A 20,107-nucleotide genomic window follows, 5' to 3' on the forward strand; every position below is an offset into this window, starting at 1 on the left:
CGAATGTTCAGCTGATCACAGGTCAGAGTGGGTCAACAGGAGGTCAGTTTATGAGAGAAAAGTTGATTTAATCTCATTTACTTTAAAATATTTAGACAGATAGATAGATAGATAGATAGACAGGTTACTGGTAACTTATTTCCACATGCCTAAAACACATTTGACAGTATGTTGTGTATTTTGAATTAAGTAGTTCTGCAGTGTGAGTGCAGCAGGCTTTTGGTGCCACCTTGTGGACCCTGCAGAACAGAACACGGTCTGCTGTGTGCTGTATTGACCTGAATAACATATTTACTCGGTGTCAGTTTGGGTTATGGTGCAATATGGGTATATTATAGTTCCGTTATGTGCCAGTTAAACTCTGCTTTACTGTAACATTTGTGTAATTTCCTGTTTGCATTTCAAAAGCAGAGCTGCAGTTTAAAGCTGCATGTCACATTTCCCCTTTAAAGAGTCACTTTGCTGTGTGATTCTGCAGTGTGTGGCACATGTGTGTGATATTTGTATCATCTCTAACATGGTTTGATTGACAGCCCGAGAGCCTCCTTCAAAATAAAAGCCCCACCTCTGTCGGGACGCGTTTCGCCGCCGTTGCTTGCGAGCGGCGGACTCTTATTTTGAAGGCGAGAAAGGGGAGGCCGGCACAATGCTTAGTCACGGTGAGTTACCGCTTTACCCCCGCTGCTCCTCCTCCTCCTCCTCCTCCTCCACCACCAACACCACCTCCTCCACCTCCTCCTCCTCCTTCCTATGTGGCGCACAGCTCGGCAGACTGCGATGGAGGAATTGAACTACGTGAGTTATATTTAATCACACGTTTAATCCGCCGGTTTGAAATCGAGCTAAAAAAAAAAAAAGCGCGGGCTACGCGGCGAAGCTAAGCTAGTTCCGATACCCGCTTTGTTAGCATCGTTGCGCTCGGTTCGGCACGGCACGGCTCGGTTTGGCTCGGCACGGCTCGGCACGCTTGCCTGTCTATTATTAGGGAGTCTTATTCTGCTGTCAGCTCTATTTCCGAAGCGTTTAACTTCGTCATTCACGCCGCCTGCGGCTTGTTTCTCACTCAAACACTCAGTTTAGTTTGGTCTGCTTCACCTGTGTGTGTGTGTGTGTGTGTGTGTGTGTGTGTGTGTGTGTGTGTGTCAGCTGTCTGTTTTATTTTCCATCAAAACAAAAACATCACCGATTTTAGACCGTGTGTGTGTGTGTGTGTGTGTGTGTGTGTCCGATTTTAGACCGTGTGTGTGTGTGTGTGTGTGTGTGTGTGTGAGGCGGAGATCTCTCACTGTATCTGGGTTTATGTAAGGACTGGGTCATGTTTTGGTACAGCCAGTTCCTGTGTGTGTGTGTGTGTGTGTGTGTGTGTGTGTGTGTGTGTGTGTGTGTTTTCTCGGTGAGGAGTTCAGGATGAGTCACCGAGGAAAACTCCGGTGCCATTAAAAAAAAAAAAAAAAGCACGTTAAACGGCTCCGTTTGTTTTGTAAGTTGTATTTTTTTTATTTAAAAGTGTTTTTAACTTTTTTAAAAACAAAAAAATAAAAAGTGTGAGTCACTCCAGTTATTGTGCAATCCCTGCTGCTGCTGCTGAATGGCATCCAAAGACTGCAGGCCTGAAGTGTGTGTGTGTGTGTGTGTGTGTGTGTGTGTGTGTGTGTGTGTGTGTGTGTGTGTGTTAGTGTTTAAACACTGGGAGAGTGTGTGTGAGGAGGACTTGATACATTTAATCTGAAGTTTTAGGTTTATTTCCATCATCTGTTGATTATTTTAGATATTTAAACTTGAATGGATAGATACTTTATTTATCCCGAGCTGGGAAATGACAGTGCAGCAGCAGCATTACACACAGTGACAACAACCTGAAGAATAAAAATATAAAGAACAAACTATACATAATAAAATAGCAATAGTCAATAAAATATATTGTACAAAAGTATATGCAGCAGTTTGGCTGTAATCAAGACAGACTTATTTGTCATCCAGCAGAATAATCACAAGCCGGGGTAATAACAGTATAAATATAAAGTATAAGACATATAAAAGAAACAGAGACAGAATAAAAGTGAACAGTGAAACAGACAGTATGAATAGTGCAAATAGTAACGAGATTTCCTTAATTAATGAGCCGATCAATCGTTTCAATCATTAAACTTGTGATAATAATCCTGATCGTCGTGCTTCGTGTAGAAAACATGAGGATTTGCTGCGTTTGCTGGTTCGACAAAATAAGACGCGTGACGCTGTCGCCCTGGACTTGAAATAATCATTTTTAAATTAATTTTGTTTTGGTCATAAATGATGCCCAATGAAAGTCAGTTAACTACCATCGAAGTCAAAGACAACTCTTCAAATCTGTGAGGCTGAATGCAGCTAATTTCACTTCCATGAATTGATTTTCTGTCAGGTTTGCTGAACTCTAATGAAGTTACAAATACGTCTCCTTTGTCATAGTTTGGACCAAACTACACGAGCCTGTCAGCCCATTAAAAAACACTAAATTAATACATTTGTTTTTGTATTGATTGGCGTGCACGACCGGTCAGAGATCTGCAGCAGGTCCAAACGTTCGACTCCGGGAGCCTGTTTGTCGAGCGAGCAGTTTCTGTCTGCCTCTTTGGAGAGCGAGCGGGTTGTTGAGTTGAGCAATATGTTCTCCAGTGAAACTATTTTCCGCAGAAACCTGGAGGGAGGAAAGCAGCGCAGCAGTAAACGGGGAATCACAGTGTGTTTCATATTACAGCGGGATTAACTGCTGGCTGACAGCCATCATGACGAGCTCCGCGATGGCCACTCGCGTGTCACCGTCTGTTGATAAAATAGAAACGCCCAGACGTAATAAACTTTGAGCTTCCTCTTAATCTGGACTGATCAATAAACTGTGACATAATAACTGACTTTCAGAGTCCATATAACCAGACGTGTCAGCTTATCGTTGCTGTGTGGGTCTGACGTAGATGAGTTGATCAGTGACAAACGCTGACTTTAAGGGCAAGTCTCTGGAAATGAATGGAAGTCTATGTAACATCCTCATTTGCGTGTGTGTGTGTGTGCACAGCTTTGTTTGTTGTATAACTCCAAACACTCGTGTTGTTGCTGAGTAACTCTCTGATCAGAGAACAGCAGACAGACTGTGCTGCATGTCGCTGTAACAGGCACTTCATATTCAGAAAAGAAGAAGTTACTGACAGAGAGCAGAGGTAACGTGTTGTGCAGCATCCCTCCAGGTCATCGTGGACCAGAGCCAGCGCGCTCCCAGAAGAAGTATTCATTTCCACACATCAGTCTGCGGTTATCTGCTGCTTGTTTCGTTCGAGCTGCTGCAGTGGATTTCTTCGAGGTGGAAGTAGCACCTGATTGCATTCATGCATTCAGAGAACATCACAGATGGAGTGGCACGACAGATTGATTTCTAACAGTACCTGACAGGCTCTCTCTCGGCTTGTGTCGACGTGTTTTCAGGAAGACTCAGTGACTCTGAGCTTGGATTTTGTTTTTTTTTTCTTGGCTTGTTGCACCAACCCGTCCGCTCTGTTCCAGGCCTCAGCTGGACCGGTCACAGGACAGGGATAAAAACACCCAGTCATGCTGACCAGCTAATTTAAGTCACTCCAACGTCCTTTGAAACGGACATTACTCCCATGCTGCTCCTTACTCAATCGCATCACGTGTCTCTTATTTATCTGCCTGAAGACTGTGTGCTGCTGCATGGCTTGTAAATCTCTCTTTGAGGAAGGGGAGATTATTCAGAAAGTAGCAAACTCATGGTGAAACAGAGGACTTGACCCTTTTGAACTGCTCCAGGAAGAAAGACGTGACGACAGACAGACTGTAGATAAACATTGATAGATATCGACTGACGCTGAGCCAGCAGGAGTTATAAACGTTTGGAAAGTTTCAGTGTTTCAGTGAAGTGTGCATGCATACTGACAGTCTCTCTCTCTCCCTCTTTCTTTTTTTTTGTCTCACAGATGTCAGCTGAGCCAGCAGCTTCCTAGTAAACACAGCAGTGCAAACAAATTCCATAGCTGGGCAACCTCGAGGAAGAAGACGCCTCCGACCACCCCTCCCCGAATTCCAGAGGGCTCCACGTTACACTTCAGACACGTTTGGCACTCGACCCCGTTTTCTTTCGACAGACCTTCCCCTGCCTCATCTGCAGCTCTCAGCACAAGTGCAGCGCTCTGAAGGGAGCTTTAATTATTACCTCTGTAAATCAGACTTGTCTTTGTTACTCTCTGAGATCATCGATATGCAAGTCTGACCTGCACCTGCGGGGAGTCTCACAGCGTTTATTTGACTTTTCTTTGTCAGGACTGATTGGCAGGTCTCTGTAAATCCCTCTGCACGTCTGTTGACAACACAAACAGTTGATCTACGATTCCTTTGAGGTTTTTACTTTGTCAGGTGAAACATTCTGTACCTGTTGACCTCAAGCCACAGGAACTCGAGGCGTTTGGATTATGTTGGAAGTGCAGCATGTAAAAGTACAACCAGCCATGACTGGCAGCTCACACAGAAGTCTAGTGATGCCATAATGCGCAGTATGGCCGGACTCAAGTACTGAACAGAGCAAAGAAACTCTCATGTCCTCATAAATCGGATTTAAACGCGAACTCTGCCACGCAAACAAACCCAGGAGGAGCTTTTCCACTTCTTTTATTTTACCTATGCCTGCGCCTGGAGCCGGGATGCCCCATAACGTCGCCTGCCATTCTTGAGAAAGAGACTTAAGGAGGAGGAGAACGGGTAGGAAATGACAGAGTGCCTGACAGAATGCAAAGCGCTGGTGACTCCGTCCACGCGCAACGGCCACCGCGTCTTCAGCTACACGCTCGAGAGCCACACGGCAGCCGCCTTCGCCATCATGAACGAGCTGCGTCTGGAGCGTCAGCTGTGCGACGTCACGCTGCGCGTGCGCTACAAGGACTTGGAGGCGGTGGACTTTGTGGCTCACAAGGTGGTGCTGGCCTCCTCGTCCCCGGTCTTCAGGGCCATGTTCACCAACGGCCTGAAGGAGTGCGGTATGGAGTTGGTGCCCATCGAGGGGATCCATCCCAAGGTAAGTCTGATCATCTACAAACAGATTTGGACATTTGAACATGGGGACTTATGGAGACTGACTCACTTCTGGAGTGGACGTTAGAGGAACTGCAGTTTTTAGCATTTAACTTCCCAGCCATGGAGGTTGCTGTTTGGTCTAGACCGTACTCTTTATAATATTATTTACAGAGACACAGCAGTCAGGAAGTTTTTCCTCTGTCAGGCCGTCCGCGGCGCCGCGATCAGGATTCAGCCGTCACACGTGAGGCGTTTTATTGTCACAGGTTTGGTTTGCAGGTTTCTAAGTGATTTGATCTGACGCAGATCTCACGTTTGAAAGTTTTATTTATTTGTCTCCAAATCATAACGGAAGTTATCGCGTGACGTTTTCCATACAGGGCAGGTCTGGACTGAACGCTGTCTGAGCTGACTCTGTGAAGTTGAAGTACAGTAAAACTTGGCTGAGTTCTCTTAGTTTGACCTCTGTTCTCACCCTGGATGTTGACTAAGCTCCTGCAGACACATGGACACAGTATCTACCCGTTAAGCTGTTAACTTACACGTTGCTAATCTGTCTGTCCCAAAATAAACAGCACCCAACCTGTATTTTCCTTCTTTCCCCCTCTGATGAACTCTCTCTTCTGTGCACCGTTCTGCCTTCCCCATCCTTAAACCTTATTTTCCTCCTCACTCATTCAGGTCATGGACCGACTGATCGAGTTTGCCTACACAGCTAGCATCTCCGTAGGAGAGAAGTGCGTGATCCACGTGATGAACGGCGCCGTCATGTACCAGATCGACAGCGTCGTCAAGGCCTGCTGCGATTTCCTCGTCCAGCAGCTCGACCCCAGCAACGCCATCGGCATCGCCAACTTCGCCGAGCAGATCGGTTGCACCGAGCTCCACCAGAAGGCCAGAGAGTACATCTACATGAACTTCAGCCAGGTAAAGCTGAAGCAGAGTCAGTACGCCTGATGTTTAATGTAGTGTTAATGTAGGCCCGGAGATACAAACATCAGCTGAGACTCACCTGTTTGCTGCAGCAGTCAGGTGCTGCTGTGTAATTGTTACCTGCCTATGAGTTTTAATGATGCCTTTTAGCGTCTCTTCCTTATTTTGAGTCGGAATAACAATCATCGGGTTCACTTAATTTGAGGGCAGTGGTTGGTTAGCACGCACATTAATGTTTGTACGACTGAAACTGTGACGTGTTCTGGATCTGCACAGCTCATAACTGAAAATGAAACAGAGACCTGTGGCTCGATTGTTCTCAAGAATGCGAGCTGAGTCACGCCGAGAGTTTACCTGTGTTAAGATAACAAGTTCAGTGCAGCACAGAAGAAATGAAACGAATGAATATTGATCACCGATGATAAGATAGAAAGACCAGCACAGACGTGACGACATCTGTCAGTGGTTCAGACGTTAAAAAAAAAGTTGGGTTTTTTGTACTTTTCAAAATAAAAGATACAAATAGTAAAACGACATTGACTTCACAGAGTCACACACAAATCATTTTGTTCTTGGCATGAGATTTAACAGATTTAAGGATTAGTTGATTCATCTGATGCACAGAAAATTATTTTCAGGTCTCATTTTTTTAGGATTTGCTGCTTTTTGTTTGGTCCGACGTGACTGTGAACGGGATAGTTGAGGCAGAGAGCGATCTGAGTGTAATCTTTAGCTAAAGGGAAGCCGAATGAATCATGAATTGTTTATGAAAGGAACCCTTCATCCTTGAATTCTCTTGAATCGTCGCCTGTTCCCCTTTTTGACGCTTGTTAACGGACGTTTTTTGGAATCCCCCTCTATATTGAATCAACCAGAGCTCGGCTCTTGTATTATTAGACTTGTTTTAAAGTTTCTGTCCCTGCTCGTGTCCCTAGGTGGCGACCCAGGAGGAGTTCTTCAACTTGTCCCACTGTCAGCTCGTCACCCTCATCAGCCGCGACGAGCTCAACGTGCGCTGCGAGTCCGAAGTCTTCCAGGCGTGCGTGGCTTGGGTGCGCTACGACCGGGAGAACCGACGACCGTACGTCCAGGCTTTGCTCCAGGCCGTCCGCTGCCATTCCCTCACCCCCAACTTCCTGCAGGCCCAGCTTCAGTCTCTGGACTGGGACCCTCAGTGTAAAGACTACCTGTCCCAGATCTTCCAGGACCTCACCCTCCACAAACCCACCAAAGTCATGTCTTGCCGAATACCCAAGGTTCCGCAGCTCATCTACACGGCGGGGGGTTATTTCCGTCAGTCTCTCAGCTACCTGGAGGCGTACAATCCCTGTTCAGGAGCCTGGCTCAGGCTCGCCGACCTGCAGGTACCCCGCAGCGGCCTCGCAGCCTGTGTGATCAGCGGGCTTTTCTACGCCGTAGGTGGAAGAAACAACGCGCCCGATGGCAACATGGACTCGAACGCATTGGACTGCTACAATCCCATGAACAACTGCTGGCTGCCGTGCGCGCCAATGAGCGTACCCCGGAACCGGATCGGAGTGGGCGTCATCGACGGCATGATTTACGCGGTCGGCGGATCTCACGGGTGTATTCATCACAACAGCGTTGAAAGGTAAGCAGGCTGAGCTTTTAACGGAAGAGGCTGGGGTTGTTTCGGTGTTCGGTCGCAGGCAAATTTCCAAGTTCGGCCACGAAATCCTGAAAGTTTTGCTCGAGGTGCGGCGCGCTGACGTCATCTCGAATGTTTGGAGGAAGGTGGTCATAAAACTCAGTCTGCGTCTTTTTCTCGTCCTAACAATCCAATCAAACATGTTTAATTTATTTAAATTATTATTATTTTTAAACAAACCAGAAAAACAACTTCTCCCAAAACCAATGAGGGAGAAAAAATAAAATAAAATAAAATGAAATGAAATGAAATGAAAATAAAGTAATATCTGATATTTAAAATAATCAAATAAAAAGTAAGAAGATAAGTAAGAATACATATGAGAAAATTAATTGAATGGTGAGAAAGAAGGAAATAAATGAATAATAGACTAAAATAAATAATATAACATATTAAAGGAGGTAATGGAGAAATAATATTACTAATATTAAGGACAATAGATAAGTAAATAAAGGATGCTCGGTGTGTACAATATAAATTAGATAATAAATAATAATAAGTAAATATGCGTCAAATCGATTTTAGTTCGGATCCAGAGAGGTCAGGCTGGTAACATAAGTGATTTATAAAAATGAACCTCTTAGAGAAAACATGATTAATATTATCGGAGGTTTTTTAGTCTCAGCTCGTGAAAACAGTGACGTCAGATCGTAGGATCGCTCTCTCAGCACCGTGAGGAGTCTCGGTTCTGTTGGACTGAAGAAGAGGAGCGAATAAATGTGGAATCACTGCAGCTGCGACCAAAAGCTGATTTAGTTTCTGCTCCTCTGTTCAGTTACTCTTGTAAATCTTCACCAGGTGCATTGTCACAATGAATCTAGTTGTAGTCTGCAGATAAGTGAGTCATAAAAACGTGTCGGAGCATCCGTCCTGCGCTCGGAGGTAAAACATCCTGCTTCAAACGAGTCCAACAACTTGTCTCGTTTCTACTTTTATAGATTTTTTTTGTCTCTGTTGTCGGCCGTCTCCTGTCTCTGCCTGTCTTCTGTGGAAGCGAACGCAGGAGAACCGAGAAGACGCTGCGGCCGACGGCTCGTCCTGTAACAAAATGTAACTTCCTGAAAAGAGTTCACCTGCAGACCTCGCTCGAACACGTCGGCTGTACTGTCCGCTCTTTTTTTTTTCCTTTGAAATGTGATTCATCCGACCGTCAGTACGTTTGTGTTCTTGTGGTTTGGCTCGTGTGTGTCGGTGCATTGTTGTGACTAAAGTCCAGCTCTGTTTTATTGTATTCAGTCAACGAGAGAAGGAATCAGGTAACTTCCTGGAAATTAACTGGTTTTGTTCCACTTCCTGTAAGACGGTTTTAGATCACACAATAGTTTGAATGAGGAAGTTTTTAATCTGCAGGGAAACATGTGATCAAATTAAACAGCGACGGTTAAAGATAGAAGAGCAGAGTTTCCTTTTCTCAGCTCGTCTTCCTCGAGCTCGCTGCTCGCCGCCCTCACACAGTTTCTAATGCATATTTGGAAAATGTCAGTTTTGTTCGTTCGGCCTCTTCTCCACAGTTTGCTCTGTGCGGTGAGTCATCAGCAGCACGATTTAACAATAAAAAGCTGGAGGGCGTTGAGCACAATCTTTAACCTGACACGTCGTCTGTGATTTAACCAAACTTTGGCCTTTAAATGACGCAAACGGAGACGGCTGACGAGCGTCAAATATTAACCAAACACGCCACAAACCGCTGAGAAAAAGGAACGTGCCTGACCGGTCTGAATGCCGACGCAGTGACTCATGTAAAAGTGACTTATCAGTGCAGCAGAAGCTGCAACAAAAACACAAAAAGCACCTGGTAACCGGACCTCAGGTGTGATTGTGCATCCCATTACGTGTTCTGAACCTGTTGGTGTGCTCGTGACTCCTGTGTGATGTTTGGGTGCCTGCACCCTCTCGTGTCCGCTAGAGGAAGCCGTCTCACCGCGTCTCTCCTCCTCTGCAGGTATGATCCAGAAAGGGACCAGTGGCATCTCGTAGCCCCCATGTTGACGCGGCGTATCGGCGTTGGCGTCGCCGTCATCAACCGCCTGCTTTACGCCGTCGGAGGCTTCGACGGGGCGAACCGGCTCAGCTCCTGCGAGTGCTACAACCCCGAGAGGGACGAGTGGAAGACCATGGCGGCCATGAACACTGTGCGCTCCGGAGCCGGTAAGGAGGAGATGGAAAGCTGCTCCACGCTGTGATGTCACGGGTTTGATTCCAGCCAAAGTCAAACTAGATTAATGTCACATGACTCATAATTTCAAAACACAACATGCTGCCCTTCATAATAAAAGCAGTTTTTACTGGGTGTGTAATAACAGTAGCAGAGCAGGAATCTAATTAAATCAGTCATCAGTATAACCGCACGGCCTCGAGCGTCACAGCTGCAAACGTTTATGAGTGAACAGCAACGAGTGACGACAGGTTGTTGATTTCTTTGATTATTTAATCATTTATTTGTCGCTGCACTGTTGCCAAGCAACACATCAACACTTCCCGAGCACTAGTATGAACCAGCGAGAGTCTGTTGACGTCACAATCAGTCTGTTAAAAACACACAGAGGGTGAATTAACAGTGTTTAGACTCTGTGTGTTTAAGTCGGCGTGAAGCCGTCACGTTTAAGTCGGATAACCTCATTCCTACACTGCTCTAACACTAAAATAACGCTTGTCTAACACTAATATAACGTTGGTAGAGTTGCTGAATCAATCACAGTTTATCTCTGTGGATTATATCGATGCTGTCGTCATGTGACGTCCTTTATCTCGTGTGTCTAGAGTAGACGTGTTACGGACACGTAAGGACAAGTTTGAAGTAAACTAAAGCTGCCGATATGTTTACTCTGCCAACGCTACAGAAACAGTTATGTAAAGGTTGTCTGAATGTTAGATTATTCCAGGGACTCGTCACAGAATATCTGTGTAAATGCTGCAGCACTGTCAGACTCCATCAGGTGCATGAACTCGTGTCTCACCTTGAATAACCTCTGGCCCCGTTCAGGCGTGTGCTCGCTGGGGAATCACATTTTTGTGATGGGCGGCTACGACGGCACCAACCAGCTGAACACGGTGGAGCGCTACGACGTGGAGACCGACGCGTGGAGCTTTGCTGCCTCCATGAGGCACCGACGCAGCGCTCTGGGAGTCACTGCGTTACACGGACGCATCTATGTGATGGGTGAGTCCTCACAGGAAGACGGCTGACCGTCAAAGTAAACTTAAGATGTTTTCTCTTGTTGGAAGAGAGAACCAAATGTTTTTGTTTTGTTTCCAGGAGGTTACGATGGCAACACTTTCCTGGACAGCGTGGAGTGCTATGACCCAGAAAAGGACACCTGGGCGGAGGTGACTCACATGACGTCAGGGCGGAGCGGGGTGGGCGTGGCTGTCACCATGGAGCCGTGCCAGAAGGACCTGCCACAGTGTCAGACACCCGAGAGGGAGAACGGCGCCGCGTCGCCGGCCTATCAGTCATCAGCCAACTGCAACTTCAGCACTCACCACAATCAGCGGCAAGGCGGGCACTTCGGCAAAGGCGCATGAGACACACACACACACACACAGACACACGCAGACGACCACTCCGAAAACTCCAGTCTGTCTTCCCGAATCAAAGTAAAAACCTTCACAGGTGAGCTCAGACGCCACCTGCTGCTTCCTGAATTCAGAAAAACTAAATTTCTTTTAAAAGTAGTGGTGATCCAAGATTCAAGAGCTGAAGTTTAATTTGTTAGTTTGGGATTAAATCAGCGTTCTGATCCGATCTTCCATGTTTGAGCCATGGGAGGAAAAAAAAAAAAAGGGCTGCATCATGAAAAGGGGCCAAAGAGTCGTCAGGAGCTCTTTATACTTCAAGATCAGCCCGTGCAGAAGTTCGAAACATTCACATGATCCCGTTTTATATAAAAAAAGACAAAAAGCAAAAGAAAAAAAGTAGCGTTTGTCAGCGTAGAGTTCAAAGTGCCATTAACGCTGCCGGTCTGTGGGCAGTGCTGTCATCAGTATGTCGCCCGAGAGGCACGAGATGAAGCTCGCACACGACAACGGACCTCGTGCAAGAACGTTCTCTGATCCAGCCAAAAAAAGAAATGCACAAACTTCTTCTAATCTTCACCCAGACTGATCTGTGAGGCAGATTTAAATAATACTGCAGCTTCCAACGCCGAGTCGTTACAGAGCTTAGCCCCCAAACTCCACGGGCCGCTCTAGTCGACGTTTCAAACCCCACCGGTCCGGTTCAGAAGTGTCCCAGAACGTCAACTTCCCACAGAAACAGCATAGAGAATCCGGCGGGCTGAGCGCTTCTGAAACGTCCCGGTGGGGTTTGAAGTCGCGTGCAGGACGGACTAAAACAGACGTGACGGAGACGTGCCCGGTGGAGGATTTCGGGGTCTGTGTATCAAGGAGTAAGGAGGTGATACTACAGCGCTGTTAGGTGTTACAACCAGATGAATTCATGACTCGGTGACGACGGGCCTGGACCACCCCCGGACTTCATCACTCATAACGTCAGTTTAAGGTTCAGTCGTTCTTGCACGAGGCCCGACGTCTCAAAGTCAAAGAAGTGCTGGTACAAGAGAAGCAGGACAGAAAGTTAACAGAAGTTTTTCTTGTTTTTTAAATCACTAATAGCCACTGGTAGGTTCATCAAATGTGAATTATTCTGTCTGGATAAAGGTTGTTGAGTCCGGTTGGTGAGTGCCAAGAGAGCGAGCAGGTTTGGACTGTGTGTTTAGAGGAAAGGGAATACTGTAGCATTTAAAAAAAAATAAAAAACATCTCACTGAATGTGTTTTTATTAAAAAACACTAATAACTGACACGATGGAGAACCTCCCCTTTTGTTTTTTTTCCTCCTGCCAGACCTCAGAAACAGAAGTGACCGTCGTGGCGTTCAGGTTCTGCACGCCGACGACAAACAGACTTGCTTAAAGACGTGTATTTGTAACAGCAATTTAAGCTACACAGGTTTTTCAGCGACGTTTTTGTACATTGATATTCTACGAAGTCTTGTACAGAATTTCAGAGCTCACGTTTTTTATTTATTTGTTCGGATCTTTTTTGGTTTTCTCGTTCCTCTAAACTGACATCAGCTTTGTATTGAATTGGACTCTGGTGTTGTTGTTTTGTTTTGTTTTTTTTGAATAACTAAGCATGCATTGTAACTAAAGTAGGAATGCCTGTCGATGCTAATTTTGGATGTTTGTAAAAAACAAAAACAAACAAAAAAAAAAGGGACTTTTTCTTTTTCCTGTCCGTCTGTAGTTGGAATGCAAATTAGATTATTTAAGTCTGCTTTGTACATTTTTTTTTTCCAGCAAAAAGAACCCCTGTACAATAATACATTGTAAAGTAAAATATGTTTATTGTACCGCTGCTGTCATGAATGTTTTCTTTGAATTGAAGCCTGTGGTCCAGCAGAGGGAGCCGACGCTCTTCGCTGAACAAACCTGTCACAGTTTCCTGTGTCACTCATCGTCCTCGTCGTGTTTAACGTGTCCGCAAAGAAGTTTTGTGTCTTTGCTTCTTATTTTACCGACCACCCATGATCGCTGCCGGCACGTCTCGCTTCCTCGCCTCCCCTGGCAGGTGGACGAGATAAACCGTTATTATATTATCCAGGAGGAAAACGTCCCTGATTATGTGGCTCAACACGTTATCCTGTAAACACTGAGAGGGGACACGTCGGCTCTGCAACAGGAAAAAAAAAGTCTTTGTGGAGCTGAAGGAGGAAAATATCTTTTAATATATTTCACGCTTTACATCAAGAAGATTAATGTTACATCCTGAAGTTAAAGACTCAGCAGCAGTATAACATGTCCCGATGGTTAGTTATATCTGACCTTACAGTGACACGTTACCTTTTAGATTTGACAAAATACTAAAGTCAACAGTGATGTGGAGACTTTTCTATTCAACAATTAATCTGAAATTTATGTATATATTTAAAAACAGTTTACAAAGTAAAGCTCTGACAGACAGGATACTCAAACAGGATAATATAAAACAATTAAAAATGAAAGTTAAACAAACATAAAAATAAGATAATGATCAATTAAATAAAGCAACAGTAATATATAGAAAGATAAACACACACTGTGAGTGACCCGTACACATCCACACACCACGCTTTAATAAATTAGAAAAATAAATATAAGTCTCTATAAAAATGTTTTAAGAAGTGATTTAAAAGAAAATTTAGTTTTAATAGTTCATGGAGTTTTTGTAACATTTCAGCAGCTTCGTTTAGATTCACAGAAAAAGACCGAGTGACGTCTGAAATCATTTTGTGACGTGTTAAACATCTACAGACACCTGAAATCTTACAACTCTAAATGAAAATAAACCCAGATGGCAAATATTTTGGCTGTATTATACATACATTTGGCATTAAGAAAGCCTTTTGGCTTAACTGTGGTATGATTAGGGTTATCCATAATAGATAAGGAGGCGCCAGCAATATATGGCTGAGTTAAGGCATGTTTATGGGAAGCCAGAAGATTGGGCGTGAACGGGAACAGCTGTTTGGGCTCTTCGGGGACATTTCCACAATTTATTTTGGCTCCCTTTTGGTATGATTCTGACTTTCCTGATTTGGGCCCTTTATGGCCCAGACATCCACCCATAACTTTGCTAAAATGACAAACCAGATTTGGGCCAAAGCGAAGCCAAAAGATTTTTGTTATCTGGGAATCCACAGTAACAAATTAAAGTTTGAGTAGAAACAGAGAAAAAAAGTGAAATGGTTCTAATAAAAGATATAATTAATTAATGAGGTATTAGAGCCAACAGGAGGACACTTATTGATTCATTTATTGTTTGTAAAGTTAGCACTCGACCTCCAACTCGCTTGTTGCTGGTTTGTTTTATTTTGAAACTCCTACACGGATGTGTGTGTGTTCCTCCTCGCCGGCTTGACACCGGTGAGCTCCTGCTGCCGAGTCCCACCGGACACCAGAGGATCCTGTTCAGAGGCAGGTAAGTGAAACTCACCTGTGGAGCTGAAAGCGACACTTTTATCAGACTGTTTGTTTGTTTGTTTGTCTGGAGAGTTTCATTATTTTAATTTGAAAGAGTTTAAAGTTGGTTTATCTGTCAGTTTATGAACATGTGACACTTTGTGGGTTATTATGGAATGCAGGACTAAACTCACCTCCTTTAATCAGCTGTTTGGAAAAAGTTTGGTGACACATTAATCTGAATATTTAATAAGCTGTTTGATCCATGTGGATGTTGTGATGTTATTACAGGAGTTGGACATTTGTCAGATTTGTTTTTCTGTCTTATAAAACCTCCTAAAAGTCAAACTCTCTGTTGTCAAACTAGTTTTTCCACTTTGCAGCAAAGCAGCTCTGTTGGCTCGTTCATTCATTCAAAGCCATAAATACTTAAAGCTCGTCGTCATCGTCTGCACGACGAAACCAAACTGTCTCTGTGTGTCATATAACTTTAAAACATTTGACAAGACGTCCTCCGGAGACTGCACTGTGTTGAAAGCCTGATTTAGCCTCAGTGTTCGCTGTCTTCTCTCTCCTCAGCGTGCAGCAGCAGCAGCCAGGATGATCCCAGTGGGTGAATTCAGAAACCTCGGCTCAGAGCAGAACCAAAAGTTTCGTGTCCTGAAGCCGTGGTGGGACGTTTTCTCAGAGTACCTGTGCATTGCTATGCTTATGATTGGAGTCTTTGGGTGCACCTTGCAGGTGAGGCACCTACAAACAGGCCAGCCGCTTCTTCTTCTTCTTCTTCTGCGATCAGGAGCTCTTAAACCCTTCAGTGTTTGCAGATTTAGAAAAGCATAACCTTCCTTCATTATCTGACCTCCACGTCAGGCGAAAACACACACACACAGTAACTGAACTTGTCTCTCCTGACCCACTTAACCGCAAATTCAGATCACTAACTTGCTGCTTAATGTGTCTCCCAGCAGCCGATCATCATTTCTGTGTCACGTTAAAATAGCACAGAAGGAAAGCAAAAGGATTTAATGTGTAATCTGCGATCACGACTTCTTCTGCTCTCTGAATGTGTTCCTTGTTTTATTAACCGTGCGTCTCTGTAGACAAAAGGCAGAGACGGACCGTCGTCCTAAATCAGAGAAAACTTTAGTGAGACAGACGTCTGAGGGAAGAGCAGCGAACTGAACACTGTACACACTGAAATGAAGCATCAGTAATCAGCGTTTGTCAGAGATCAGCAGGTGATCATCACGGTGTTTTAAATTCATACTGACATACACTGTAACAAATCAAATAAAAGTCTGCTGATAGCAAATCCATTAAAAAGACCAAAATTTAACAAAGAATTCATCTTAATAAGAAGTGACCAGTCAAACTGGGTGACCTCTTCTTTCATCAGTCCTGCTGCTGTAAACACACACAGCAGAGCACCAAATCTGTATGAATCCGCAGCTGAAAGTAGTCCCTGATTATTAATGACACAAAAAAAACAAAATAAAGTTGAGTCAAACGTCAGTCAGTGTTTTGATGAAGCTGCTGTCAGGTACAAAAATCATTTATTGAGGTGAAAGCTACGGAAGCCCAAAGCTGTCAGACATTTGTACTTTTTATTTCCTCCCTTTTTCTCATAATAACGAGGTCGTTTCATTTGTTTCGTTACGCCTGCTCCGTAGATATGTGTATATATCTGTAGATATTCTGTACATTTAACATTTCATACCAGAACAGAAGAGACTGAAATGTCTTTATTGTCGTTGCACCGTGTACAAATAAATCTGCAAACACTCACACATGCACTCACAGAGGGGGGATTTTCTTTTTGCACATTGTTCTTAAATGTTATTACACCTTGAAGATATCATTACACCTGATGTAAACAGATGTATTGCATTGTCAGGGATGTCGCCTCGCCCCAGCCGGCTCCACGTGGACATGTCGGCGTCCTCCTCCCACATTAGGTTCGGTTTCTTTATTTGTCTCCACCAGGGAGAAATTAGTCTTAGAGATCGGGAAGGTTACAGCAGCATAAAACACATCAACATACCACAAACGGTTCAGACGTAACAGCCTATGATATACACATACCAGCATGACATGAAATAAAACGATAAAAAGATGGATATTCACAATACATATACCAGTAATATTTATCCTGCCATAAGTATAGCTCAGTCATACATCCCCTAGAAATTATCACACTCACAGCCACCAATCCATTTCCACACACACACTAACTTTATAACCTTTATAAAATAGTTAAGAATCCGTCCAAAAACAACTGCGTTCATTTCTGGTCATTAATTAGCTAATTAGATAAGGGAATAAAAGAGTATTTGAAGCCTGCACAGGGGAAGCCTGTATCTCTTCCCGGACTTAAGAAGGACGTATTCCCCATTCAGCACATGAGAACTATCTGATAAAATGCCGTTTGTATGTCTGATGCCTGCTCAAAAAGATCCTGTGGGTTAAGGGGGGGGCATCACACCCATAATCTTACCTGCAGTTTTGACTCGGCTCGAAATCTCAGCTCTAGATTTTACTGTGCGATTGCCAAACCGGCAGGTGATACCATAACGAAGGACTGATTCGATCGTTGCTCCGTAAAAGATGAGCATAATGTTTTTGCAGACTCCAAAAACTCTGAGTCTGCGCAAAAAATGAAGGCGCTGGTGGATTGCAAAGACATGCAGGTTAATTGGTTCCTTAATTAATGTGAGCCTGAGTGGTTGTTTGTCCCTGTGATGAACTGGGCGTACACACCTGTGTAGTCACCAGACCAATCAGAGATGTTTAAATTAGTCTTATCTCTAATTTGTCTGTTAGTATAGTTAACATGTTATTATTATATATTTTGTCCGTTCACTTGAATGGTATAATTAAGGACTTGTGTTTATGTCATATGTTCCTTCTATGTTTCTTCCCCACAGCTCACCCAGGACAAGATTACCTGCCTGCCCAGCCACTTCACCAGCCCGACGCCTGAAGCAATCGACTGCGGCTACATCCGTAACTACAGGGAGAACGAGACACTGCTGGTCAAACCTCCGGAGAACCCCATAATCCGGGAGGTGGTCGGTCGCAAGAACAACCTGGACATCCACCAGTACGTGTTTGTCAACTACTACTGCTACGAGAGGTTCGTCCACTGGTATGCGAAGTACTTCCCGTACCTGGTTGTGATCCACACTATGATCTTCATGGTAGCGAGCAGCTTCTGGTTTAAGTTCCCCGGTACGTCTTCTAAAATTGACCTTTTTGTCACGATCCTCGGGAAGTGCTTCGATTCACCGTGGACCACGAGGGCCCTGAGCGAGGTTTCTGAGGAAAGAGGAGAGGAGAAACTGGTCAGCTGGAGGAGGAACACCATGACGAGAGATCGTATAGACGAGGAGGAGACTACGGGACTTCTTCTTCGCTCCTCGTCCGTCAAGTCTAATCCAGAAAAAAAAAGTCCGGAGCCTCAGCCGTCGCTTTCCGCCTTGGATAAGAAGGAAGGCGAGCAGGCCAAAGCTCTGTTTGAAAAGGTGAAGAAGTTCAGAACTCATGTGGAGGAAGCAGACCTCCTGTACGTCATGTACGTGCTCCAAACGTCGCTGAAAGTCTTCAAGTTCCTGTTAATCATCATCTACACTGCTGTGCTGGTGCCGAACATCGAGGTGGTCGTGCGGTGCTACGTTCCTCCTGAGCTGACGGGTTTTGATATCTACTGCTGCAACCACAACAAAGCCCATCTCTTCTCCAAGCTCGCCTACTGCTACATCTGCTTTGTGGGAGTCTATGGACTTCTGTGCATCTACACCCTCTACTGGCTGTTCCACAGACCTCTGAAGGAGTACTCCTTCGAGCAGGTCAGGCTGGAGACGGGTATTAACGACATACCGGACGTGAAAAATGACTTTGCGTTCCTGCTGCACCTTGTGGACCAGTACGATGCTCTTTACTCTAAGAGATTCGCCGTCTTTCTCTCTGAGGTCAGCGAGAGCCGCCTCCATCAGCTCAACCTCAACCACGAGTGGACCGCCAAAAAGCTGCGCGCCCGCCTCGCCAAGAACGCCAGTAACCGGCTGGAGCTCCACCTGTCGATGTTGCCGGGGCTCCCCGACACGGTCTTTGAGATTCCTGAAGTGGAGTCGCTCAAACTGGAGCAGGTTAAAAACGTCACCATCCCGGCTAGTGTGGCGAAGCTGGACTCTCTTCTGGAGTTATCGCTGGTCTACTGTCCTACGAAGCTCCAGCTGCCTGCTCTGAACTACCTCAAGGTGAATTTGAAGGTCCTGCGTCTCGCTTTTGAAAGCTTAGAAGAGGTCCCCATGTGGATGTACGCCTTGCACGGCCTGGATGAGTTACATCTGGATGGTCCTTTAACCAACGAGGTGTCCAGAAGTGCCACTCTGGACTCCTTTCGAGAGCTCAGAGCTCTGAGAGTCCTCACTCTCCACTCCAACCTTACCAAGATCCCACCCAGCGTGGTGGACGTTGCCCTGCAGCTGCAGCGGTTGTGCATCTATAACGAAGGTGTCAAGCTCCAAGCCTTCAGCAGCCTGAAGAAGCTAACCAACCTGGTTTCGCTGGAGTTAGTTGGCTGCGAGTTGGAGCGCATCCCGAGCGCCGTCTTCAGTCTGAACAACCTGCAGGAGTTGGACCTGAAGGAAAACAAACTCACCACGGTGGAGGAGATCCTGAGCTTACAGCACTGCCGGCGTTTAGTGACGCTGCGACTGTGGCACAACAGAATCACCTACATCCCCGATCACATGAGCAAGCTGCACAGCCTGGAGACGCTGGACGTCAGCTGGAACAAGATACGGAAGCTTCCCTCTCGGATGTTTTATTGCACTAAACTCAGACACCTCGACGTCTCCCACAATCAGCTCACCTCGATTTCTTCCGAGGTCGGCATCCTGCAGGGCCTCCAGTTCTTCTCCGCCGCTTTCAACACTTTGGAGGCGCTGCCGGAGGAGCTGTTCTCCTGTAAGAGACTGAAGACTCTGCTTCTCGGGAACAACTGCCTGCCGTCTCTGAGCTCCAGAGTCTCCAACCTGGCTCAGCTGGTCCGGCTGGAGATTAAAGGGAACCGCCTGGAGTCTCTCCCCGTGGAGATCGGCGACTGTCCCCTGCTGACGGTCAGTGGACTGATAGTGGAAGACAACCTGCTGGACCTGCTGCCCTCGGACGTACGAAGCAGGTTGAGTAACGCCTGAGAGCTGAGTCACTGCTCAGTGAGTGATGGTGATCGATGGCGGTCTGACTCTGTGAGGAAACAGGATGAACTTATTTATAAAATCATGAAACCTGTGTCAATATTTTTTATGCATTTTCTTAAAAATTCCTTTTATAAATAAACATTTTACAAAGTTTTCATGGTGTCGATTTCAAGTTTTCCCGTTGATCGGGCGGTTTGACCTTCACCTGCGTTGTCTAGTAAAGATTTCGTGGATTCTCCCTCGGAGCACAAGTCAGAGGATTTTGTGACTCTGCCGTTTCCTGTCGGACAGGTTTTTTTTTTTTTTTTT

The 20,107-nt window shown here is 45.3% G+C and overlaps 2 protein-coding genes across 2 annotated transcripts; both read left to right on the forward strand.

Moving 5' to 3' along the window:
* The first annotated feature begins 627 nt into the window (after positions 1-627).
* keap1b (kelch-like ECH-associated protein 1b) lies at positions 628-13,009 on the forward strand. The gene is made up of 7 exons (XM_019274257.2): positions 628-795; positions 3,966-5,056; positions 5,737-5,982; positions 6,924-7,600; positions 9,600-9,805; positions 10,641-10,817; positions 10,914-13,009. The coding sequence occupies exons 2-7, from the start codon at positions 4,751-4,753 to the stop codon at positions 11,180-11,182; spliced, it is 1,881 nt and encodes a 626-aa protein (XP_019129802.1). The 5' UTR covers positions 628-795; positions 3,966-4,750; the 3' UTR covers positions 11,183-13,009.
* Positions 13,010-14,439: 1,430 nt separating this feature from the next.
* si:zfos-323e3.4 (volume-regulated anion channel subunit LRRC8C) lies at positions 14,440-20,098 on the forward strand. The gene is made up of 3 exons (XM_027282400.1): positions 14,440-14,616; positions 15,177-15,338; positions 17,522-20,098. Exons 2-3 carry the CDS (start codon positions 15,198-15,200, stop codon positions 19,793-19,795), a joined length of 2,415 nt encoding a protein of 804 aa, XP_027138201.1. The 5' UTR covers positions 14,440-14,616; positions 15,177-15,197; the 3' UTR covers positions 19,796-20,098.
* The last annotated feature ends 9 nt before the right edge of the window (positions 20,099-20,107 follow it).

This window comes from Larimichthys crocea, chromosome X (assembly GCF_000972845.2).
Source record: "Larimichthys crocea isolate SSNF chromosome X, L_crocea_2.0, whole genome shotgun sequence".
NCBI classification, from domain to species: domain Eukaryota; kingdom Metazoa; phylum Chordata; class Actinopteri; family Sciaenidae; genus Larimichthys; species Larimichthys crocea.